The 26,702-nt window shown below is 43.0% G+C and overlaps 4 protein-coding genes across 4 annotated transcripts in view; 1 reads left to right on the top strand and 3 right to left on the bottom strand.

Moving 5' to 3' along the window:
* Positions 1 to 376: 376 nt before the first annotated feature.
* f11r.1 (F11 receptor, tandem duplicate 1) lies at positions 377 to 9,195 on the bottom strand. Its single transcript, XM_084474809.1, has 10 exons — positions 8,927 to 9,195; positions 6,829 to 6,882; positions 6,499 to 6,615; positions 5,615 to 5,755; positions 3,106 to 3,308; positions 2,904 to 3,006; positions 2,301 to 2,405; positions 1,949 to 1,961; positions 1,714 to 1,777; positions 377 to 1,549 (listed from the first exon to the last, which is right to left on the bottom strand). The coding sequence occupies exons 1-10, from the start codon at positions 8,967 to 8,969 to the stop codon at positions 1,514 to 1,516; spliced, it is 879 nt and encodes a 292-aa protein (XP_084330935.1). The 5' UTR covers positions 8,970 to 9,195; the 3' UTR covers positions 377 to 1,513.
* A 1,563-nt stretch (positions 9,196 to 10,758) lies between these two features.
* Positions 10,759 to 12,431, bottom strand: thy1 (Thy-1 cell surface antigen; the record flags this gene model as incomplete). The annotated part of the gene is made up of 4 exons (XM_084473692.1): positions 12,307 to 12,431; positions 11,752 to 11,790; positions 11,310 to 11,630; positions 10,759 to 10,871 (listed from the first exon to the last, which is right to left on the bottom strand). Exons 1-4 carry the CDS (start codon positions 12,314 to 12,316, stop codon positions 10,759 to 10,761), a joined length of 483 nt encoding a protein of 160 aa, XP_084329818.1. The 5' UTR covers positions 12,317 to 12,431.
* A 1,058-nt stretch (positions 12,432 to 13,489) lies between these two features.
* LOC311354191 (uncharacterized protein) lies at positions 13,490 to 15,768 on the top strand. Its single transcript, XM_084473989.1, has 3 exons — positions 13,490 to 13,624; positions 14,626 to 14,973; positions 15,528 to 15,768. Exons 1-3 carry the CDS (start codon positions 13,585 to 13,587, stop codon positions 15,626 to 15,628), a joined length of 489 nt encoding a protein of 162 aa, XP_084330115.1. The 5' UTR covers positions 13,490 to 13,584; the 3' UTR covers positions 15,629 to 15,768.
* Positions 15,769 to 19,415: 3,647 nt separating this feature from the next.
* Positions 19,416 to 26,702, bottom strand: part of LOC311354100 (forkhead box protein O1-A-like) — a 13,562-nt gene continuing 6,275 nt past the window's right edge. The window contains exons 2-3 of the mRNA XM_084473895.1: positions 22,208 to 22,399; positions 19,416 to 22,015 (exon numbers count right to left, since the gene is read on the bottom strand). Coding sequence (XP_084330021.1) covers positions 20,921 to 22,015; positions 22,208 to 22,399 — 1,287 coding nt within the window. The 3' untranslated portion in view covers positions 19,416 to 20,920. The remainder of the gene's footprint in view (positions 22,016 to 22,207; positions 22,400 to 26,702) is intronic.

Here is a 26,702-nt window from a genome sequence, read left to right as displayed (position 1 = left end):
TGAAATTAAGAGCCATAACTTCCTGTTTGGATGTTCAATGTGGGCGTGATCGCTCCCCGCATGCGCCGTTCCAATGAGCCAATCCGAGGGCTGCAATGCTTACCATAGCAACCAAACTGTCAGCCTACCATGAGTGACGATGGTTTTTGATTCAAGTTATCAAGTAGTTTTTAACTACGTTCTGTGTTCATGCTTGATATAAGTAGGCGGAGACACGTGTTTTTGTTCATCCCAATCGGTTAAGGCCAAGATTCAGTGGGATATTTAATCAAAATCTAACAGTAGATTAAAGCAATTATGGATAACATTAAAATAGTGAAAAGGTGACAAATTGAGTAAACATTATTTAGAACGCAATGAATGAAATAGCTTCAAGAACAAGAAAAGTACACTTTTATTATTATAAAACAGATCAGCTGATTTTAAATTCTTATCACAACCAAATTTGTTTTGGATGTTTATGGTATCAAATTGAGATCAATACCAGTATCATTGCATTCCCAGTCGTATAGAATTGTTCCAAAGCAGACGTGCAAACTAACACTAATCCCAGAGCATTATTCCTTCACATGTTACGAGACCAAAGCATCACAACAGGTCAAATTCAGTATTAAGTATTTAAGGCACACATGGAAAACTCACAATGATTATCTATTGCATCGGTTACACTTAAAACCACCTCATACCCGGTCTATGGAAAATGACATGTTGTTTTTGGTAGGTGTTGGTAAATGGGACACGTTTGTGAGAAATTTATATTTTACACTTAAATCTACATAATCGTTATCCTAGAGTATAGCATACCTCTAGTACATTCTGGCTTACTTCAGACTCACACACACGTTTAACAGGACTGTTCTACTGCCTTTGGTTCCTGAGCGCACCATCTTCTGTATTATCTCATGGGTGACTCAAACTACAATCAAATTTAAATTGAGCTGATGACAAAGTATACTTTTTTTTTGTACCACTTTCAAATGTTTTTAATCAATCAGCCTTAAGTAAAACAAATCGATAGAATAGTTCACATTGAATGGATACGTAATAAAAAAGAAATAAAACAAAAGCATTGCAAAACGATCAGAAAACCATCACAAACATTAAATTGCAATAAAACCTATTCTGTATCAAGAAGGATTCTCGTAATGTAAAATGACCTGAATGAACACTGCATCATGGAGACTTGTAGAACTGCAAATGCTTCTCAAAGTTACACGACCAAACCAACCACTAAATAAAAACCCAAATGCAAAAGATCATGCAAAGATAGAAAACACACACACGCACGCACACACGCACACGCACACGCACACACACACACACACATTTATTTAAGAAATTGGATCCGTTTGCAGATTAAAAATAAGGGCTGTGAATTGCCTGCCTGATTTTTCCAGATGTTTAGAGCAGGACGAGAACAAGCAACCATTCCCATAATGTGCAGGTGAGAGAATAAAAACGGGGATCCTTGCTCGTTGGTGACGACGTTCCAAAGAACCGACCTGCTGCCAGACTACACCACAAACGACGACTTCTGTCGGAATTCTCCCTGCAAAGACATTCCAACATTTAAGACCAATAACAACAACACAGGAATGTTGGGTTTCACTTTGTTTTGACATTTTTTCCATGAAATGGAAGAATGGAATCGTTAGGGTTATGGAAACAGGAAAATGAGAGCAAGCAAAGATGAATACTTGGATGGATACTTACATCTTCCTCCTCCTCTCCGCCTCGTGAGGATGGGGGTTGGTAGATGACAGATGGTTTAGGCTTGCTGGGGCAAATAAATAAATACATACATTAATGAACAAGTGGACTGGAGAGAAGATGACATGACCCACATTCTACACATGGAGCAGCCAAGTTAATATGCAGGCAAGGATGGATGGATGAACGAATGAATGGATTATAATGGCAGTTGTGACCCTAATTCCAATTTGCTCACCTTTCGCTCCGTGCTGCGCAGATGACATTTTGGGGTGGGGGGGAGAAACAAAAAGATAAAAGACTCATTTTTTTTTTCAAGAAATACATTATTTATTAACTTTAGCCCCTGCCTGGCATCTTGTTCACTATAACGAGTAGATAATGCAGTGACCGAGTTGAACATTTGAGGGCGACAAACACCAGATAACACTAATAACAACGTCAACAGATAACACTGTCTTTTTGGCTGTTGGGGTATTATTTGGAGGAGAAAGGGGACACATTTGTTTCCATGGTTAAAATATACACAAGCACTTCTAATTACATGAAGTACCACCGGTCAATATGTGAATGAAGAGTTTCACACTTACGTAGATATCCCTTCTTGTTGGCGTACCAAAGTCCACCTATTATCAAGCCGACCAGCAGGAGAGCCACAATCACCCCAGCAACAATACCGCCAGTATTCACATCTCCTGTTAGGAAAATTATGTAAAACATGTGTAGAATGTTGATTTAGTGCATCATATGGCTTAAAAATCTATTCAAATTTTACTACGTAGAAGGGAACAGATTTCAACTTTTGTCTAGGTGTGTTCATTCATTAGGTCTGAAGCCAAAAACCAAACCATAATTGCTGCATTTTAGAGAGCTCTTATAAGTCTCCCAGTGCATACTGTAATATGTTTGTTACAGAACAACCTGCAGTTGAATCTGTTAATAAGAGAGCCTGGACAGTTTCAACTCTGGAAACTGAAAGCTGTGATTTGACTCAACGCATGCAATATTTGTGGTACGCATCACCGGCGGCACCATTTAAAAAGCACCATTGACCAAAGACTTGCCTCTAAAGAATGGGGGCTTAGAATTGTTCAACTCATCCCTACTTGTACTTGCATTCCAAACCTTCTCAAGCATTTTTAAGGCAGCAAAATTTGGATTGATTTGAATGAAATGGATCAGGGTGCACTTACGGACTTCCATCTTCACAGCCTTGCATCTCTTCGCCGGGCCCGCTGAGTTCACAGCCTCACAGAAATAAGCGCCTGTGTCAGCTTTGGTCGCGGGGGAGAACTCCTATGAGGGGGGGGGGAGGGGGGGGGGGGGGGAGGATTTAAGGATGGATCTTCGCATCGACTGGCCCTATACGGGGAGCCCAGCGGGGGCATGTCTCACCAGGTTGCCGTTGATGGGGTTGATCCTGTAGGTGGAGTTTTGGAAGGCTGGGAACTTCTTGGGGTCCTCCGGAAGGAGGGTTTCGCCCTTGTACCACTTGTAGGTGGGCGCAGGAGAGCCCACTTTGTCGGAGCATCGGAGGATGGCCTTCCCGTTAGTGGTCACGGAGGTCGGGATGTTGCACACTGGGGCCTCTACGGGGACTGGGTACATACAAACATAGAAATGCCTGTGATATTTATGATATTTTTGCATGTCGCTTTGGATAAAGGCATCTGCTAAGAACCATAACCATATTTCAGTTAAATTCAGCTGTGGGTTGTATAGCCAATGCAAAGATTGATAGTTGAGTGTGGATGAGTTGAGTTATGGTTGGACTGAAATCAGACACTGAACATAGAAACCATCAACTTCAGTTTCTTGTCTTCTCTTAATTGCACAACCTTTGAACAATTATCTGTTTTCTGTGGGTAAGATGAGGTAGGTAGTGAGATATGCTTCTTAAAATGTAAATCAGTCAATACTAGAAAATGCATTTCCTGCAGAAAATGCGGTGAGTGCTGTAGTACAAAGTGAGGTTGAAAATATGTTTCAATAAAGCCACATAGATTAAGACATAAAGAAACATTAAATGGCTTAAATCAAGTGAAGGGATTCAAGTTCAAAAGTCTAAATGGAGTAAACAATGTAAACATGCACACCATTTTAAAAAATTGAAATGGTTGGAAACAAATAAAGTGACAGCTGAATGAAAAGCGGTGGACTAGTAATGGTAGTAGTCTTTTAAAAGTTATTTTCAAAACCAGGCGAAATTCAATGTACTCGCCCAATGCTCATTTTTCCAGCCTAACGTGATTAAAAGTACAATTGGGCAGGAAAAACTGCCCAATCTGGCAACACTGCCTGCACGCCCTTGTGCTCTTCCTTCAGGGTAAAACGAGGTGGACATGGAACTTAAACTGTGATTATGAAAAATTATACATTTCGATTATAAAAAGGTAATCGAAATTCTGTTTTCATTCATTTTCATTATTGAAGATACAAGTGACTTCATTTGTTAAACCTTTGAAAGGTTAACGATAAAAAATTTACCAAGTTACGAAGTCTGTAAGAGAGTCTGTCAGAGAATGGGCGGCCGGTTCTACCGTCCTCCTATTGACTTCCATTGTAAAAAATAGTATTATAAAAGTAGAATATCTCTAAAAGTATAAAGTTTACAAATATGAAAAGCCCAAATGTATGGACCTAGACCTTTGTGACAGATGTTGAATGGAATTGATTGGTTCGGTAGTTTTGGCCACATTAATTGCACAAGTTTGGTCGGAAGAAGAATAACGGAAAAGGGATATCAAGATTGTGCATTCCTATGCACAATAATAATGTCCTCGTCCCGCTCAGGAAACTTCAGTGCTTTTAAAGAGAATAGAGGTATAGTAGTGAGCTGACAATAGACCTGTCGTGATAATCACCATATCGACTTACTGTACGATAAATGAACATGACTTTGATCATTTTTGCTGACCTCTATATTGCCATTGTGTTTCAGTGCTATACATGTGTTTGTTTACATAAAGGTCCTTTTACATTGAATGTAATAGGTTGTTACGATTTATTCCCATGTCAATAAAATAATTAAAAATCATGGAGCTGAATGGGATTGTACAGATACGAGGTGTTTTCTGTTTTGTTAATGTTATATTGTTTGTTATGTTAATACCTGACGCGATTTAGTTTGCCTGATCTTTTCAGTTTTTCATGTAGTTTATCCATTACGTGCCTGATATAAAAAGTACCTTAAAGGTCCCATGACATACCACCAGGTGTGGTGTGATTAGCCGTTACAAGCCCTTTTGGAAATCTGCCCCTTATGACATCACAAGTGGGCGTGTCCACCTAGATGTGTGCTGGATAGCTCAGTCTACCAGCCTACCCAGTGGACTGTAGCAAACGTTGCTCATCTATCCGTCACACATCTAGGTGGACACGCCCCCCTGTGATTTCATAAGGGGCAGATTTCCAAAACGGCTTGTAATGGGTAATCGGACCACACCTGGTGGCATGTTATGGGACCTTTAAGAACATATGTCAACAAAATTTCAGCCAGTCGTGCTGCATCTGTTCTCTGGTCTGCTTTCTGTGTTGGAGGCTCAGGCAGCTCCTCCCCCCACGCAGAGAGCAGACAGCCAGAGGTAAGGACAACATGTTACTTGGGCCTTATAGGCACTTTCATAGGCGTTTTTCATGAAGTGTGCATAATACCAATAAGTTTTCTGCCAAAAATATAAGATTTGACAATCCAATTCCTATTTCCCAATTCCAAGTTTTAATATTCCTTCACAAGATTTCAAATGTGATTGCTCTTTGTCAGGGTGCCCTTGCATTATTATGCTTTTACATTATCATGATATCAGTGGCATAAAATGGTCTGCAATGTAAATAATATCACAATTATTTATTTTATCAAAATAAGTTATCGCAACAGGCCCTAACCCTTGAACAAAAGACTCACCAAGAACCGTCAACTTGACGACGACGTTTCCGAAATTGTCGTTGGCAGAAACCTCACAGTCGTACTCTCCGTTGTCGCCGCGGGTCACCTTGTTGAAGCGCACACCCTTACCGAGTATTGTGACTCTGTCGGCATATCGTGCTGCAAGTATGACACAGAGAGAGACAGAGACAGAGAGAGACATTTAAGCAGAAATTATAGTCGCCGTGCTGCACCGTTCTGGAAGTGGGTGGACAGTTCCCGCACGTCTTTGGCATTACGTCGCCGTGGTGATGGGCAGTTGGCACCCTTTGCTTTCAGAGTGTCAAAATGTCAGTGCATTTTTGGCAACTATAAATGAAAGTGAATGATGAGTGAAATTACACGTGGGGCTTCCTCATTGCAACCCGACCCTGTACAAGGTAATATAAAACATTTCAATGAATCAATCTGTATTTTTACATGCTCACAGTTATACACTTGAGATGAAGACTATTTTTTATTAAGCAACAGGAGGGCGTTCCTGGCATTCCCAGGACCTTATCCAGCTATCTGTCCCTAAAGTCCATCCCAGGAAGTGGGGCAAAAAGGCTTAATGCTCCTTACACCAACAATACCAACAATACTCTGCAGTCTGAGTCCAAGTGTCATTGACAGCCAACACACTTTACAATATTGATTGTCGTCTGTCTGAACTTAATGTCGACTACTGCTGCCTGCCTCTGCGCTTCTGAAAAATATGATTTTTAATATTGATGATTTTTATCTGGTTACATTAAAATTTCAAATAAATCAAGACCGGTCATTTAGTAGTTGGGAGTCCAAGCCTCTAGTACCTTTGTACCGGGACTCGGACATCCTAGCTACTACATCATCAAGTGAAATGTCACTAAGAAGCCATTTACCTGTGGGTTTCCCGTCGAAAACGACATACGTTTGCGTCCCTTTCAAGTCATTGAACTTCCACTCCACCCGGGGATTCGCCCCAAAGTTGCTTGAGGGTATGCAGGAGAGGTCGACCCCTGAAACCAGTTAAAGTACGCCTTCAACTCCACAATACAAACACACCAAACACAGCATCAATAGCATTGTTATTATGCAATAGCAACATTTTTTATCCATTATGTATTTTTATAGCAAGCTTATGCATGATAATATTGAAAGAAACATAACAATTAATGAACTTATGACTATTTATTTAGATTGTATACATTCATAAATGTTTTAGTTCTCACCTTGATTCTCTTTAACCATCACATTTGGGTTATCGGTCGTGACAATAAAGGCACCTGGAGAGGTAATGATAAAAATGATATTACGGATATTAAATATTATAAGGACATGCATTTAATAAGGATATTATTCTAAGAATAAAAAAAGGAACACACACACTCTTGTTCTCCCTTATTTTCTTTAAAAAAACTGATTTGAAAAAAAACTATTTTGAAAAAAAACCTATTTCCAGTAAGGCTACACCAGAGAGAAGATAAGAACCTTTTCATAATATCCTATAGAGCCGCTTTGCTATTATTTTGCCACACAAGAGAGGTTGTCTCCTTGTCCCCCACAGTGTGTACTGAAGCCACAACATCATAAAAGGCCTTTCATTCACCTGCCCCACCAGCCTGTGCAGCCATCAGACACTCTGAGCCTAACAGCAAGCATGTGCCTTCAGGGAACTGATCCATCAACATGTCTTTCATTCTTCACCCATGAGCCAATGCATAACAACTTCCAGTTAGGCCCGCTCTTGTGAAGATGAAACTGAAATTACAGCCCTGAAAAACCCCTGACCAAGCATCTGGGAGGGCAGATACTGGGGTAGACGCTACTTCCTATACCACTTGTGGTCACTTGCACCAAATTTGCACCAACCTTGCACCAAATGGGATATGAAAATACATTGTCACTCATTACTATAACGCCTTAACTACCCCTCGGGATAAATAAAGAACTGTAATATTAATAATAATAATTACCAGTATAATAAAAAAAAAAAAGGTGCACAGGATCACTGGTGAAACCACCTTTGATCTTGCCAATAATGAGTGATAGTGTTACAGTGAGCAGTACCGTAGTAGCAGAAAGATGTCCTTATTACTTCAGCATAGTTAAGAATACACCAGAGAACACAATAGGACACAATAGGACATAAGAGGAGCCCGAAAAAGTCAGCCGACCATTCAGACAGACTAGTGGACAGGCAGTGATCCATGTCACCCGTCTGACCAAAGGAAACCAGTGGAGTTTGAGGTCGGAAAAAAGGCCTTTACAAGTCAGCGTAAATAAAAAGCAGATAACTGAGTGTGTTCCTTGTTTGTGTGGGTAGCTGCGAGTTTCAGGGGGTGGGGAGAAAGGTTTTGAAAGGGTAAGATAAGGTAAGCCATTAACTACGCAGGCAGAGTACAGTGAATATGCCACTCAAAAGCACAGCCTAAAATAACTAAAATAACCTAAGCTTGGCCGAAACCTTCATTAGAGCTATATTTATACTGCACATTCTCTGTTCCACATTGACAGGACGAAATGTCTTTTGAAAAACAAAAAAAAGTATTCAGAAAGTAGTCAGCTATTCAGAAAGTAGGCCTTTAGAAACACAGAAAGAATGTGAGATTCCAACCAGACAATCACTCTGCTGTGTCGTTATTGCCACAAAATAATTAACTTAAAGTCTATGATAAAAACATTTATCATCATGAATGAATTAAATCAAGTAAACATCTCAACAAACTGTATCCTTCTGATGACCAACATATGAAGCAAAATGCTAGTGTTGGGAGCACCTAGCATACTAGAGAACACTACTAGATATAACTGACCTTCTTTTATAGTATCTACCATATTCTATACCACTCTTGAGTTTGTGACAAGGCATTTTAAATTTTTATTTAACCTTTATTTATTCAGGTAATGCCATTGAGAGCAGGCTCTCCTTTTCAATGACACCCTGATTACAACATACAAATAAAGACAGAAATACAAATAGATATATAAACAGTCGGTCAAACAACCAGGACAACATTTCAATACATATAAATAGTATACAATGATAAGCTGTAACCTGCACGGCTATGACTGAAACTCTGAATGTGTTGGAAAGCAGGCCTACAGTAACCAGAAGTCAAACACCTTAGCCTAGTCAACACTGATAAATGGGTAGGATATTCACTAGAAACTCAATAAAAGTTTGCATTTGGACCTGACGTTCCAGTCCTAGTCCACAAACAACTTCACCAATTAGACATGAGTCTATAGTAGGCCTACTCAACAGGTGTATGATGGGTATGAGTGAACAGAAACATAGTGATTCACATGCACATGAGTATTGCTCACCTGATGTCGCCAACACAGCGAGAAGAAAGACCGAAACCAGCATATCGGCCTCGTCAATTAGATCCTTCGGTTTCTCCAGCAACCTGTTGCGTTCAGCTACACACACTCACACGTCCCGAAGCTTCAGAGTTTTAAAAGACTACTAACTCAACGTCGTTCTTGTGTGTTAAATAGACCGAAGCATTCGATTTAAAATAAAGGGGATTTTAAATGCACCCAAAATGAAGATATCGCATTTAAGAGTATCTACACCCTCACCTGCTACTGAGTGTGTGAGCTTCCCTGTAATATGATCCCACCCAGCGGCAGTGTTGCCAGATTGGGACAGATTTCCCTCCCAGTCTGTCAATCCAATATGTTGCCTGGTAGTCTATTAATATGGCAACACTGCCAGCGGTAGACTACCTGGATGACGTCAGCCTACCTTTCGGAGAACTGGTTTAACTCGTCTGTTTGTATACCTAAGATGGTAAACCTACTTTATTAAGCAATTTGGTGACAGATTGTATTGTTTTTTTTGTTTTGTTTTTTTTACAAAATTGCTTATGCTAGATTTTATGTTGGATAATGGTGACTAGTGAGGTATGTCACTTGTCATGAGCAACATCCAATGGTAATCAGCGTGAACTCTTTAAACGTCACGTGGTAGGCCTACGAATCAGGCATCATCCTCTAGTGTACTTTTAAATGGAATTTAGGATTTCCATGGTTATGACTTGTCATGACAATGTAAATTCCTGACATGGCACCCCCTGCTGGTCATTTAGAAAAACACAGCACTGAGCAGACATACCTCATATTGAAATGAAATAGCCTACTTTTGGAAACATCATTTTAATGGATACACCTATATGTATTTTTGATTTATTCAGTAGCCTATTTCGGTATCCTTTGAATCACCTTGCCATATGACTAACATACTTTACACAGAGTATAGCATTGTACTTTCACTGTACCACACAGTTAAATATTACTTTGTATCTAAGGGTAATTTTTTAATTATTGATGACCAAGTTTGCTGAAATATTGCTTTCACTGTAACTGCGTTAAACATTTTATTGTACTAGAATCTGGTTTTACTCAACTTTGACTTGCATGAAAACGTTTCAATAGACAGCTATTATCTTCCCAAACCAAGTAATTCTAAACAAAGCTGTATAAAACATTATACATGCAATGTACAACCTAATATACATTATTATTGGTTTCATAGCAATATAAACAGGTTTGGAATGTTCACACTTGGTCATGAGCTATTGCATGTTATTTCAATATCATTTTGATACAGAGGGCTGCTTATCATATGTTATGCTTACATTTATTCTGACAATATGCATTGTACATTGTATTTGGTTTATATTCACACAAAGTTCTTAGGAGGGGAGAAGGGGAAGTTTGGCTATATATGGGAGCCAGGTTTATCTGAGCATTGTTGTGTTTGAAGATAACTGCAATTCATAAAAATACCCAAAGGCCCTTACTTTATATTAAGTCCTTTAGCAGAGGCTTTGATCCAAATCCTAAATCGGATGGAACCCTGAACCTTTCTGCTGGGAGTGAACCCCTCTAACCACTACTCACCACCACCATCAATATTTCTTCTTATCAAAACTGGAAACAAAGACTAGAATACACAAGCACCACGTCCTAGCCAACACAAAGCTTACAATGACTATGTGCGTAGCGTGCTGTAGGCCTACACAATGCAGCAACATGTCCACAGCCTGGAGACCCTACTCCTCCTTGCCCTCACATCACATATGAAGCGATGCACGCAGAGAGGTCATTACGGCTGTGATGTTGAGTGGAAGCAGCGTGGCGGGTGTGGCGGCTCACAGCAGCCCGCTGATCTGCAGCAGTACGGGCAGGGCAGAGAGACCCAGCAGGGCTCCTGTACACCTCTGCAGCGAGGTGCTCCATGCCGCCGAGCAAGGAGGCACAGTCTCTGCAAAGGGGGAAAGAACGTGTTTGTTTAGCGACAGAGACGGGAGGCAGGAAACTGGGATAGATTAGTGTTCATTCAGTTCAGATGGAGTTGTGTGGAAGTCATTATCGATGACTCTTAGTCTGCTTTCTATTTTATCGTTCATTGGGACATTATCTAGCAGATGCTTGCATCCTGAGTGACTTTGAGGAGATGTGATTAATGAGCAGGAGGTAGGGCTTCTTGCTCAAGGAGCCTCACCTAAGCCTCACCCTGTGGCCTCACCTAAGTAGGCTACAGAGTCAAACCCAGAGCCCAGTCGTAATCAAACCACATTGGGTTTTCTTAAGCCATGTTATCAGCTGGCCAAGAACACAGATCACAGACATCTCTTAACACTGCTCTGCATTAGTGGGATGAACCCTCCCGATTCAGTTGTCCTTTTCCCCACCAACTCACTCTTGTCCACCACGGTCGTCATGGACACCATCTCCTTCTGTATGATGTTGCAGGTATAGTTGTTTTTGCCATCGGGCAGGTTGTCGAGGCTGAGCTGACAGTTGTTCTTCTCGACGAAGTTGACCGTGACGCGGTTCTTGTAGGTGGCGTCCTTGGGCTCGTCCGGGTCGGTGGCACCCAGGGTCCTGTCACCTAGCGTGTACTTGCACGCCGCGGCTTCCTGTGAATCAGCAGCCAGCTCGTATTTGCAATCAATCCAGAGTTGGTTCTTGTCCGTCATGCAGGGGGTCACGCGGGTCACCTTCTGGGCGGAGGCGAGGCCTGCGTGTGGGGGCGCGTGCAACAAAGACGTCATTTAGCATCACACACACGCACTCCGCTTTTTATATTAGGTTAGTAACCGTCTATTTACTGGGGAATTGGACAAGCTGCATTTCCTTACCGAAAAGGAGAACTGTAGCCAGGAGGAACATTCTCTCAACTGTAAAGAAGGAAAACAACTGAAATAGAAAACATTTGTATTTATCATAATAGAAATGTATTATTCTGAAGAAATCTAATAACATCCAAACAAGCCAGTCAGCTTAATTCATTACAAGTCACCTGATTGTAAGAGACAGTGGTGGGGTCAGGTTTTGAACAGCGTAAACACAGCGTCTAGCAAATCTACTGAGTCATTGTAATGTATGCAAAGTCAATTCAATTACAACATAACATAATGAAGCAGCTACAGCCTAACTACAATATTTTTGCATTAAATTATGTACTTGATTAAACTTAAGGCATTTGTTTAAGCAGACAAAAAGGCAAAAATACAATAACAACATTTTTGAAGTTGTTCCCCTTTTTAAAATTGATACCTTATAGGCTACTTATAGTTTACAGAGTAACCATTTTATTCTAAATAAGCTGCACGACACTAACACGATGACAACATTTACTACAATTCCTTGCGCTATTGTACAGTTCTATTGTACAGTACTGCTAATAAACTCACCCGTTTCCATGCAGGTGGATGTGGATATGCTCAGCGCTGAACAGTAAGATCCCAATGTTGGATCAGGGTGGACTTCTAGAAGTTATATGAGAGAGAGGAGGAGAGAGAGATAGAGAGAGAGGACACCCCCCCCCCCCCCCCCCCCTCCCCCGACACACACTGTATATGTGTGCATATACAGTCAGAGAGAAACGCCCGTCCAGTCACACCCACACACACATGCGCGCACAACGGTCATATCCTCTCAGTTCGACAGATGATTGTGTTTCCATTGAAACAGGCATAATGTAAATTTCAATCAATCACAATTGATGTCACTTTGCTTGTGTGATATATGTACTAATCGGTGGGCTACCCTTCTCGATTCTTCTCTGGTAGTCTGACCGTAAAGGTACCAATCTCCATCCACGTCCTCATTTTGGATGATTCGGCTGTTTCTCCTCTCAAGCTTGTATTCTACTGCTGCCCGGGAGAGATGATAGACCTCTGTTTTACCAGACACACCCATGATGAATGTGCACGGTGCTGTAATGTTATTTCTTAATGTTGCACCAACGTGAGTAAACGGAGTTCACAACAGTAGCCTGCAGAGGAAGCGTGCAGCTACACGGCGCCTGCAGATCCGGTGAAGGTAACTTCAAGGTAATTTATTACCTACGTATTTCACGTGGCCGGCGGCTTTTTTGATGCAGTGTTTAAGGTACTTCACCTTGTAATCGTTTATTTTCTATAAACCAATCCAATTTATGGTAATTTCCGAGACCTGTTATCGGCTAGCCTAAAGCATACGTCGATTACACGTTAGGGGGGATATCAGTGGAGACAGACATTGCATTAGTTGGGCAGCTTAGTCGCCTTTCGTTCCCCTCCGCAGACCGCGTGCACGCCGCCTGTCGCAGTGTGGGCGCCGCATTGGGCGTTGCCTGCTCCCGCGCTCTGCTGCAGCGCTACAACATACATCATCATCATCATCATCATCATCATCATCATTTAGATTTCAATTTAAAAAAATAATTATATATATATATATATATATATATATATATATATATATATATATATATATATATATATATATATATATATATATGGTAGGATGTCGTATTCCAGCCAGATGCTATCAAACAGTTCCCAGGTGTGTACTTGTGTCGTCATCATAGTTGGAGAGGGGTTGGGAGGGGGTTAATGGTGTCCCGTGTTGTCCCGTGTTGAACTTTGTCAGGCGTCACGTCCAGGAACCCGCACTGAGCAGATTGAGAAGAACCTTCCCTATTCGCGATGGAGCTGCAGTTGTCGGCCACGGCGCTACTACTCTTTGGTAGGACTCAGCTTTTCCATTGACAATTAAATGTACAATTATGTAATCCATAAATGATTCTGATTCTTCAATGGTGTTCGTCGAACATGCTTAGGGGCTGATATGCCTATGTTTGTAGTCAAGTAATATCTGGCTTTAGTCTTCATAAACATCGTGATGGCTCCTTGATGTAAGTAGGCCTGCAGAAAGTCAGTGAACGATTGTTCATCTCGGATCCAGAATTAAACTTGAGAATGTATCATTATCGTTGAAGGTCTTTCTTACATAACTGCAATGTGAGTGTACAACTATACATAGCCTAAATTAAGCTTGGGAAACGTCACAAAACAGTGGATTTAATCGTAGAAGTATGCATTTAAGTCAATAAAAAACACTGAATTGAAAAAAGAGTCATGGGCTATTTGTCTGACTTTATAATATGCATACTAACAGTGAAAAATGGTTGGTTGCAAATGATTATATAGACCTACTCACAATGAGGTTACATTGGAGGACTGATTCATTGCTGTCTGCTATGGGATGTCTTTAATGGACGACTAGTGTCGACTCTGCTGCTTCAAGGGGCAGCTGTAGGATATTTCTAAAATATTCTCAGGAGGTACACAACAACCCCAACAACAAGGTGTATAAGCTACAAACAAACTGCATCCGGAAGGACTTAGCATCATATGAAATATAACAATAATAATAATGTGACAGAGGAATAGTTGTCATCAACAATGTACCCAGACTTTAAGTAGGCCCGCCTATACACTATCAACAAAATGTAAGGTATTTAAAAAGATTGTCGTTATGTTGGGAAGAGACTTGGGAAGAGACCCAAGCAACACACACACCTCATATATACTTGTGCTGTCTGTAAGGTTCACAGATGGTCAGTGGCGTTATTTAGCTAATCATTCCAATTTTGGTTCATATTTTAAATGAATTCCACTCAAGCCTTAACCTGAAACCCCTCATAGCAACCCCAGCAGCGTGGTAAACATGTGTGTGTCCTGCAGTGAGCTCCGCCTGGGGCTTCCTGTTCGAGCCGCGCGGGCCCCAGATGTACCCCTGCCTCACCTACCTGGAGAGGAACCTCCGGGTGGACTGTGAGTTCCCCCCCACCGAGCAGATGCCGGGGCCCTACTGCGAGTACCGCCAGGACAGCCGGCTGGTGGGCAGCACCTACCCCAACATGGTCAACCTGGTGTCCGTGGACAACCGCCGGCGCTCCAATGTCAGCCTGGTCACCCCCACCCTATGTCGCCTCACCTGGGCCCCGATGGCGGACGAGAAGCCCTACACCTTCACCTGCCGCGTGTACCAGGGCCTGGCCTGGAAGGAGAACAGCTTGGCCATTCATCAACGTAAGGGCCTTGCTTATGGCGTCCATGTCATATATGTAATATCCCAATGTTGTATGTAGAGAATCGGTTAGTGTCGACCCTGGTAAATGTGCTGTATACGATCTGAGAGCTGTTGTTTGAGTTTACAGCACAGCATCAAATACTTATCGTTACCTCCAATGGAGTGCATTTTTAATCAGTTCCGAATCAATGCGGTACGAATCCAACGTTAATAACAACAGTGAAATACAGACTGACTGATGTCATGGAATGAGATATCAAGACCATACACATGTTAAGAGGGTTGTCCTCTATCTGCCTGGCAAGTTTCCAGTTCCTGCCTCCTTGTAAATCGGACTTGTGATCGATTTAGAGCATTAGCTTAGCATTTATTCAATTTGACACTGTGTCATTTTTGGAGTCAACATTTTGCACAGATCTTAAGGGGGGGTGGCCTCTTTGTCCCCAAGTAGTTTCCATCTTATCTTACCTACAGCACCTTTAGCTTTAATTAGCGTGTTTCGCCAAGACAACCTTGAAGAAACCAACGTTCACTCCTCTCTCTCCGCTCTCAGGGCTCCTACCTATCTGCTCCGCCCTCAGCGTGAAGGTTGGACCATGGCTGCTGCTGCTGGCGCTGTCCTTACACATGATCCTGGGCCCATTGGGGCCGTGATCGGCAAACTAACTCTTTTTAAACACTCCCCACAACCTAACAATTGGCCCGTTACTTAAACAGCGTTTGACAATTCAATCTCTTTTTATATCTAAGTAAAGTGGCAACTTTCCATCATGGCTAGATAGAAAAAGCTGACATTACACATTTTTAAGCTGGGAAACATATCTTTAACTCTTCGGCCAGATTCCGACTGCAGGTTGAAGAAAAGGATATTGGTTTAATTTCTTGGCTTCAATTCCCCTTCTTGAAAACTATTCAAAGGCATATGCAGGGAAACCACGATAGCATAACAGATTTGGCTATGGTAACCTCAAACAATGGCAAAAATGCTGCTTTGTTTCAGACATTAATCATTCAAACTGATGGGAATTATAGTCGGTGGCAAATTAATGTCAAAGGTCGACATATAGTCCAATATTGGTAAGAAATATTTTGTTGACATTGCACTTTCAAATTGCACTTTTTCTGGTGTTCTATAACATCAATGTTGGGTTGTTGGTCGTTTTCCTTTGTTCTATCTGTGACAGGCATTACTTATGTGTGATTTTTGGATATAAAAAAAAATAAGAATTGCCACAGTATCTGTATATAAAAAGGTAATTAGATGTAATGGTATTTTATTTTGTGATATATGTTCATACCTCATGTATAAACTACCAAATTGCCTACAGGAAGTAAGAACTGTTATTTGATTTCATACTAGCAAACATGCTAACATTGTATTAACTTTTTTCAGTTGTTAGAAACAAAATTCAGACAGCTTTGGTCACATTGTTGCAAATGAATCAGTCAATGAAAGAAATTACCATTATAATTATAATTACCAGTATTTTGTATTATTATTGGGTTGTTATTTTGTTGTGATTGAGACACATTATTAATCCCCTATTATACACAATTCACTAAATACTCAGTAGGCACTGGGAAATAACATATATACTATTGGGTCATTACAATTGAATACTTATTGGAACTTGTGGGCATTGTATTGCAAATAGTCATTTGCTTCTTTAAATAACATGGAATTTGTCATCTAATCAGATACATTTGAATAACCAAATCATGTATTGAGTGAAACTGTATCAGTGACTACTTGTTCATATGTGATTGTATTGGCATCCATGTTCTTGCATGAACCCTCTTCTCTCGAGGTTTAACCAGCCCTTTAGTCCATCAAAGCTGCTCCACTTATATATTTTTGCCAATTAAGGAGACAGTAACATTACATTGAAGTATTTTCGGTACTATAGAGGAAAAGGGAGGAAGAACCCCATAACATTCCTTTAACTAAGTGAACTTCATTTCAAATGTCCTGGTGCTAATACTAAGTTGTATGGTGATGCTACTTTGCTTGCTGAATTATAAGAATGCCCCAAGACTGCTCAGTATACTTAATTACACAAGTATCCATATTGCTGTAGCCCAAGCAAGAAAAAGATGAAATGATGTTTCAAAGAATTAGAATTATTATCTTCTTTGACACATCTGTATTGTAGGTATAGCAAGTTGAAGTGAGTAAGATAAGATACAGCATTTTAGCAGTAATTGACAGTCCTTTCTGTCCTAGTATGCATGGGTACGGACTCACTGTAGTCAGACACAATGTTGTGGGTTTATATGTGTCTCACTCTCTGTTTATCTCTCACAATCCAGAGCCGAGCTCTGCTTCGTGTTCATTTTGAATCCTAGTACCCTGTTGTTTGTGTGGCAAACATGCCACCATAAGCTGAGTAGGTTACTAGTGTTTAAATACTTCCACCAAAGTTAAATAAAACACTGCAGCAAAAACAAGTAGTTATGAATAAAAAATATATTATGACAATAATGTAGTGTTTTCTGTTGTTTTTTCTTTACATTGTATAAGCTTGATTAAAAATTAAAGAATAAACATTTTCCATGTCTTGTAAAATGGAAAAGTGATTTATAAGGGACTACTTTGTGTGTACGTTGGATGTGTTTATACTGAAATAGATAAACCATTATCCCACTGCGTTTGCCATCGTCATCAACAACTTTATACAGTATTTAACAATCTCTGTAATCATTTGTTGTATATTATTTTTTTATGTAAGTTTACATTAGTGATATTATATGGACGCTGTTTCTGTTTGGCAGAGGGGCGAAATAATTAGGTATGATGCTTGCTGTTCGGATAATTAACCAGTAGAGGTCAATGTCTCTCTGTGAAAGATGCGTGAGACTGAACGTCGCTGCCTCTGCTGCTGCATGCCATGCCACACCGTGACAGGAAGAGGACTTTTATAGCTCTATCTGGTTGGGTTCTCATATGAGCTGACTCAGGTGACCCTCAAACCACGTTATCTCGTTTATCGAATAGGGGAAAACCCAAACGACAACAATGAAGCTCTTTAGGCCGTTATGCTTTAGGACTCTAAGGCCTCAAATTGAACTTTACATGTTTCTCTCATTCTCTGCATCTTCATGGCATAATACCTAGGCCTATTCATGTTAGGCATTGGCCTACCTCAGTCTTCTACATAGGATGTGATGTAACGGCGGGAAATTGAAGAAACCTGAGTCCTTAAGAAGTGCATTTTTCCCTTTTCTTTGTCATTTGCCTTCTGTTTCGGATCATCAAAATATTAGAAGTTATAGTTAAACCATGTATAGTTGAATTATGGCAGCTTGGCCAATTCGATCAATGCTCAGATCAGTTCTCTCCACTTTCCTCTTGGCCTACTTTTGGATGGTTCAGTGTGCTTCAGCTCACTTCCTGTAAATACCAACATGTCGTTTTATCTCGCCATCAACAACAGTTTGTATCTCCTATATCCCATATTTTTTCAAAAAATGATTGTCTGTGTAAAATATATTAGTTATTGATCGGATAGAAAACTAGAGCCTGGTAAATGGACTGAATTTATAAAGCGCTTCGCTAACCAGTGGCCACTCAAATTCCTCTTCGGCCACCACGTGCTGAAAATGGATAGGCATTGGATGAAAGCAAATCATATGATATAGCCTACACTTAAATTAGATATCAGATATTCAACAGTACCATAGGCCTACTTTCATCCTGGGTGATTTATAATGTCTGCAATAATACTTTGATTAGTCAGTGAAATAATCAATCCATAGAAAATATTGCCACTTCACTGCGTGAAGCCGGGCTAACAACAGATGGACCAATTCATCATATTTGCACAATCAGACGCACAGTTGTGTATCTTGTCTTTATCTGCCCTTCATTAAGCCTCTGTGAACCTTTGCTTTCAGGCTGCATGTCCTGACTTGACCTCTGTAGAGATCACACCATGGTTCAGGCCGGGGAGTCATGTGGAGCCCATGTGTTGTGGGTCATGATGCATGCTGCCTATATCTCCGACCTGAGCCACATGTCTTTCTGCTGCGCATAGTCGCTCCATGATCACCGCCATAACTCACTTTGAAAACCAGATTAACAACACCAGACGCATAGTCTAAAGAAAGATCCGGAGGATTTACTCATGAGGACGTGTGTCTGAACAAACGTCAAGCTAACTGTCTGAGAAATGGGGGTGGGTTTAACGAAGACAACCTAAAAGTTGTGTAACCTGGTGATATGTTGTTTGAATGGAGAGTGGCTTCATAGCTGGTGTGTTTTGTCTAATATTTGGGGATGAGACGTACACATACAGTAAGTTAATTATTATCTGATTTAGAATACAGGAACTTCATTTATTTTAAAATTCACAAGAAACATTTACTTTCTCTCAAATAATAATATGTGGAAGAGAAAATGTGGAAAATGTGAATAATATCAACATCTTGCAAGTGCTGGGATGTTTTATGAATTGTACTAGAAAATGTTGCCAATGTTATGCTATATTCTGTTTTTAAATTATAATAACACATTTGTTTCAACATTTCTGAAATAATTTTCACATACATGAGATTTCAATTTCAAAAACAATAATCAAAGGGAAAGTTTGAACATAGTTTTCCAGGATGTACACTGGAATCACAAAGATAAAACGTTTAAACGTAAAATAACAAAATATATCTACAGTATAACATGAAAACATATTAACATTGAATGCATTATGGATAATTAAGACATGTTGAGAATCACCTTGGCACTCCAGAGGTAATACATTTGAGGTATGAGAGTGTTTACTGCATTATACGCATTGAGCGTTGTAAAGAACTAAAGTGGAATAAAAAACGACTTGTAACAGTGTTTCATATACAGCAATTTGGTCTAAACATCAGCATCAAATCAACTGTCCATTTGAAGTTATTTGTGTGTTCATTTAAAACGCACAGAAGTACTCTCGCTATGTAGGCTACACACGCCTTCATATGTCTCTATGTAATGCCTTGGGAGTTCAAACTTTTTGTATTCCGATAACTCTTTGGTACGTAGCAGGGCTGTGGAGTTGTCAGCACAAATCCTGTGTCAGCTCCACTCGGGACTCGTGATAGCATCTTGATATTTAATTTGTATTAATAAATCACAAGTCACCAATCTCAGCTAAGCCCAGCTCCATAATCCATAATCCAGGGCTCCACAGGGTGTGTCCTGTGTGACCCATTGTTTTGATTTTAAATTGATGTAATTCGACAATTTCATCTTGAAGTACTTATCAAACGTGCTGATTTCAAGTGACGCAGTGATGGTAAAATATAACATGTTTTGGGACAGGAGGAGCTGCACGATTTTCCTGTCATGTTAATAGCACAGTTTTTAATGCTGAGTTGTTGAAGATGAGTCCCCTGTTGTCGACCCACAGTGACTCAATTGTTCCCCTATTCCCGAAGATACCATCACACTCCAGAAATGAAAATGAACACCAATCAATACAGTATTTCAAATATACATATCACACAAAGCATCAACATGTCTCAATTGTTTCTTGATTTATTTTCCTGATTTTCAAACAAGTTTTGGTTTTCATTCTCTTGTCATGAATTAACACATCATATCAATAACATATCAAGACCACCATATGGCTCAGGAGGACATCCGACACTACAGAAATAAGAAAAACCCAAACACACAAGATGAGCTCGTTTAAATACAACGTTCCAGTTTCTGGCAGGTAAAAGTGGGAGACGTAGACTTCAGTTTCAGCAATTTCTTTGTGGAGTCACTTGCGAATATGTAACAATTTATACATAATGCTGAGTTGAATGGACCTCCCTCTGAATGAATCCTCAACCCAAACCCAAAGCTTTGTCCCACTCTTAACCCTGCTGGGTGCAGAGCCGGCCCCTAGCCTAACACCCGGCTGTGGGAGGAGCTACTCTTCACCCTCTGAGCAAACAAATGGGTGCCGCCCGGTGGGGTCAAACTAAGTTGAAGTCCAGTGCGCCTCCGTCCATAAGGGTCTCGTAAAGGACCGACTCCATGTCACACTCAAACCTCTCCAAGGACATGTTGTCCAGGTCGCTGGGCAGCCTTTCGGGGTACTGCCCCCGGAGATGTCCGGGGACGGGTCCGCCGTACCCCCCATTGCAACCGCCGTAGTTGGCCGGAACAGCACCGGCGTGTCCCGAGTGGCCGAGCGGGCTCTGCATGCATGTCCTGGGGTGGGTCATTCGTGGAGGAACCCTGGTTAGACTAATGCTAGTCAGCGGGATCATGTTGCAGCTATTCAGGTCCTGGGGGCGAGCAGGGCTCTGCCGGTGCACGGGAGGCGCGTGTCGGCTCAGACCCGGATGGTTCCCTCCGTACGCCGGCCGGCTGTAGCCGGGCGGCGAGCAGCCTCCGTTCACCCCCATCTCCACGGTGGGCATGGCCTGCCCCCGGCCGCGCTCGGCGTTGGAGGTCAGCAGGTCCTTCAGCAGGCCGGCGTGGCAGTTGTAGCGATTGTCGAAATGCCCGAAGCCCGGCTGGGCCTCCGGAGCGGCGTTCGCGAGGACGGGGGACAGCGAGGTCATCTGGGGCTGGCCGTACGCCACACGCTTGAGGTAGTCTTGCTGCAGCCGGGGGGGCATGGAAGCGGCGGGCGCGCCGTAGGGGCCCTTCTGCAGCAGGGGGCCGGCCGTGGAGCGGGGGACGTCGGGGGCCAGCTGGGGGATCTTAGGAGACAGACACAGGTTCATGTTGTCCAAAAGGTTCTCCATGACCCCCTCGGACCTGCGTTGGCTCATGGGTCCGGGCAGCTCGGACACACCAGGCACGGGGCTGGCGGCCAGCTTGGCGCCGGGGCCCCCGGGATAGCCGACGCGGAGGCCGTCGACGTCGCCCGCGTCGTCCTGCTCGGACAGGAAGGGGGAGTGACGGCCGCTCAGGGTGCTGGCGTCGGAGCTGGTCCGCGTCCTGAAGGCGCCCCAGGTGTCAAAGTCGTCGTTGCTGTGGGAGTTGGGGCTCTCCATCCACTGGGAGTAGGGCGGCGCTGGGCTGGTCACACCGCCGTCCGAGTGCTCCTGCAGCAACACCTGTGGACAGACGCACAAACATGTTCAGCACTACCGAGAACAACTCAGAACGCACTTTGTTGTAAAGGCACTTTCTCTGTCTGAACGTATGTCCCTGAACGTCAACGAATCCACTCTGGTCCGTATCGTTCGGATGCCGTCGGTGGTTAGCGTCGGCGTTAGGTTAGGAAGCACGACCCCACGTCACCGCACCTTTTTCTTGGCAGCCCGGCCTCTGCACTTGGTGAACTTGCTGTTGTTGTCCATGGATGCCGCTCTCCGGCGCGGCGACTTGCCGCTCTTGCCGCCCTCGGGGTTGAGCATCCACCAGGAGCTCTTGCCCGTGCCCTCGTTCTGCATGCGCATGAAGCGGCTGTGCAGCGACAGGTTGTGTCGGATGGAGTTCTGGAGACAGGAGACAAAAAGAAAAAGAAAAGGCCGCTTGAAGGGTCTGTGTGTCCCGCCGCTGGTCATCTACTGTGTTATTCCTACAATAACCTTCCCTGATTCTTTCGGCACAATGAGATAAGGGGACACTATGGTATAGCCAATAGGTTAGCTGCTTGACTCCAAGGTGAAGGGTTCTGGGTCCCATCCCCAGGATCGACACCCACCTGCCCCCTCGTTTCCAGTGTCTGCTGACTCTCAGTCACTGTGACGAGAGCGTCTCCTATATCGAAGTGCGGAGCTAATCCTTATACGGCTAAGGATGCTAATACTAGCTACAAAACCAGACCCAAATTTGAGGTGTTCTCTAGAGAGAAGATCCTCTAAGTCAATAGACTGCTATGTAATCTGTATTCTGTATTACTGTCAGGCATTCATCTGAGAATTATGAGCGGTTTATTAAAGCGGTCATTGTCGTCTCACAGCAACATCTTATCAGATTTTCCCATAATGAACACAGAAATCCTTTCACCTCCTTAACATCAACACGATGCATAGAATACATAGAATGAATCCCCCTGTCTGAGGTCCAGAGAGGCTGAACCTTCAGCCCAGTTAATGATAAACCCATTCACCCCCATCGTGTATGAGAGGGTTTTTGGTTGCAGAACCTTCATGAAAACTTGTCCAAACATGAACATGCATGTCTGTGTGTGTGTAAATCAACCTGCCTCAGTAAGTATCAGCATTTATCAGGCAAAATGCTTATTAAAGATAACCCAATTCTCCAGCAATAACAAGGACTTTTATTATTCATCAGTCTATATCCTTACTTAACACTGCGCATTCCTAATATCCAGACGATACGCCCCCCCCCCCCCCCCACTGTTCTTATGGATATGGTTCGGTCCAAATACCGAACCAATACAAAAATATCAACAAAAACACCCAGAGCTGCGAGGCAAGGCATAAAAAAAAAGACTTCGGGGGGAATTTCCCCCCTGGATGCCCATGTGAGCAGAGCGGCGAGTCCCACGAGTGAGCCGAGCCAGATGTCCTCAAACCACAGAATTCTTCAAGGGTATACAAACGCATGGAGATGAAGCCACACACACATTGACCAACAATAGAGGGACTGTCCGCGGGACCGTCTGAGAGTGTCTGCTGGAGGTTTGTTCGCGGCCGCCGGCCAGTCCGCGTCTCACTGCTCATTAATGATGTCATTGTGATTTATAGTGAGTCAGGCTGTGGGATACTCTCATAAGCAGTTGTATAGAAAATAAAAAAAGAGTAAGATAGATAATGGATTGGATGATACTTTGTGAGTCTGAGCATGGGAGAGAAGGAATCGGCAGACAATTGGGTATTCATTCCTACACTCACATATAAATGAGTGTGTGTGTCGCTGAGTGGGGGCGGGGGGGGAAGGGTAGTTAATTTAAGTTCACATTCTTACATTCACATTTAAATGGAATTTGAATCCTACAACATTTAGCGAGTGCAACACTAATTGCCGTCTGTCATGAGCTTGTGTAATACAACAACAAACAATGTTTCATTTGGGGGTTCACAATGCAAAGGTCACTATCAGAGTGCACACCAACATATGTGGAGCAGGAACATATAGACAGAGTTCAGACGGAGGGGGGGAGGGGGGGGGGTGCTGTGCATAATTAGGATCCTCTTCTTGTGTTTAGGCGGAGAAAAGAGAAGGAGAGTATGGGATGGGGGTTATGGAGTTCAGGGCCTGTGTGTGTGTATGTGTGTGTGCGTGGGGGGGAGGTGACAGAGTGCAGTGAGCATGTTTCTGCTCTGGGAATCTGAGTTCAATGAGTTCAGAGCTCTGAACATGAGCTCCACCACCGCCTGCCACTGTGACTTGCTAAGAGGCTGCAGGGAGTAGAGGAGGAGCAGAAGGAGCAGGAGGAGGGGGGGAGGGGAGGAGCGGGAGGAGCAGGAGGAGGAGGAGGGGGAGGAGGGGGAGGAGGGGGAGGTGCAGGAGGAGGAGAACAGTCTGTCTGATGTGACTCACAGGTCTTCCTACTGGTCTGTCTACTGACTCGCTCACCAAACCACGTCCCTGTGTCTACAGTTGAAGGCACATTCATCACACTGACCTCATTTAAGAGCAAGAGAAGCAGGGAGGAAGCCCTTCCTGGCCCCACAAAGCACTGCTTAGTAAGGTGAGAGGAACACACTCTGTCCTGGTGTGGAGGTGGTGAGCCGTCCTCCTGACAACAGCCTCTCCACCAGCCCCTTTGCTCGCTCAAACCGACATGCAGAATTAAGTAATGAGTCTTTAGTAGGGCGGGCTGTGGTACTTACACATAACAAAACATAAGAACACACACAACCTGAAACCTACCACACACATGCACACCACACCCTTATTCTTCGCCCACCAGTGACATTAAACTATACATAAACCATATAAAAAGTATATATGAACTATATACAAACTATATAAAAAACATATTTACAATATATAAACAACATAAACTATATATTCACTATTATAAACTTTATATAAACTATATAGAAAGGATATACATACTACACATAAACTACATTAACTATATACTAACTATAATAAACGATGTAAACTATATATATATAATAAAATCTCTCAACTATAGACCTACTAACTATATAACTAGTATATTGTTAGATAACAACTACATATGAACTCTTATAAGCGCTATGTGAAGGGTATATAAAGTATACGTATACGTGTCTATAAAGGGGGGCGGTCTGTGCATGAGTGGGTCAGCAGAGGGAGCGTCTGGGGTAATCCTCAGCCCAGACGCGCCTCACCTCCGCCCCGGACACACAAAAGGCTTTCCCTGCTTCACTGGCTCAGGGGGGACCCTCACAAGCAGGGGCCGACACACACACACACACACACACACACACACACATAAAAGCAGACACATACACGCACACTCAGACACACACACACACACACACACACACACACATAAAGGCAGACACATACACACACACACACACACACACACACACACACACATAAAGGCAGACACATACACGCACAGTCTCATACACACACACACACACACACACACACACACACACACATAAAGGCAGACATATACACACACACTCAGAGACACACACACACACACACACACACACACACATAAAGGCAGACACATATGCACATATACGCTTGCATGCACGCAGCATCACAAGCACACACCCCCGCGGAAACACACACTGAGACACATGCACACTCACACATAAAGGCAGACACATATGCACGTACGCTGCCACACACACACACACACACACACACACATAAAGGCACATATGCACGTACGCTTGCATGCACGCAGCCTCGCTAGCACACACACCCCCGGAAACACACACTGAGACACATGCACACTCAGTCACGCACTCACGCACACATAAGGGCAGACACACATGCACGTACACTCACTAGCACACACAGCCCCAGGCACACACACTGAGAGACATGCACACACACACACTCAGTCACACACACACACACACACACACACACACACACACACACACACACACACATTCACGCACGCACATGCACACTGACACACGCACACAATCACTAAAAAGGCCCAGTCGATGGAACAACAATCTTGTGAATTGTCTGAGACAGCGGGCATCACCGGCTAAATGGATCGTAAATCTCCTCAGTCATTTGCCTAATTAACCAGTACAATAGGGCGGTTGGCGAGAGGGCTTCCCTTTCTGTCTGCCTCTGCCTCACTCTCCTGCTCTGTCTGAGGCGACGGGGGGGGGGGGGGGGTAGTCAAATACAACCTCTATGTTGTATAACGTTCTGAAATATCACCCTTTCATCACCGCAACAACCAAACACCCCTCACGTGCAAGGATGGTAGCGTGTCAAAGGCTTCACACTCCCCCTCCTCCTCCTCCTCCCCCCCCCCCCCCCCCCCCCCCTCCTCCTCACCGCCAACACTGGTCTATTTCTGGCGTGCACTCGCACTGTGTGTGGCCAGCATGCTTTAAATGCAACGCAGCCGAAAGCCAGTCGAGCGCCTCTAAAGCGGCCTGTTGCTGCTGTGAGTCCACCTGCTCCACACAGATAATCAAGTGTGCAGTTAAGGCGAAACAACTGCTTCCATGTGTTTGCCTTCCATAACACCCCAATCCCTCTCACTGTGTACTCGCTCTGCAGATGCCTCGGGATCAGGGAACTTCTTCCTCTTAAAGGATGACTGCAGGTGGAGTGCGGCCATTGGGGTTTCAAACCAAGAACCTTCCGGCTGTGGGGTCCAATGTTCCTCACCACTACACTGTC

The sequence above is a fragment of the Micromesistius poutassou genome (assembly GCF_964030765.1).
Source record: "Micromesistius poutassou genome assembly, chromosome: 10".
Lineage (NCBI taxonomy): Eukaryota > Metazoa > Chordata > Actinopteri > Gadiformes > Gadidae > Micromesistius > Micromesistius poutassou.
Note: the sequence above shows the minus strand (reverse complement) of the source record. Positions and strands in the feature narration are given on the sequence as shown.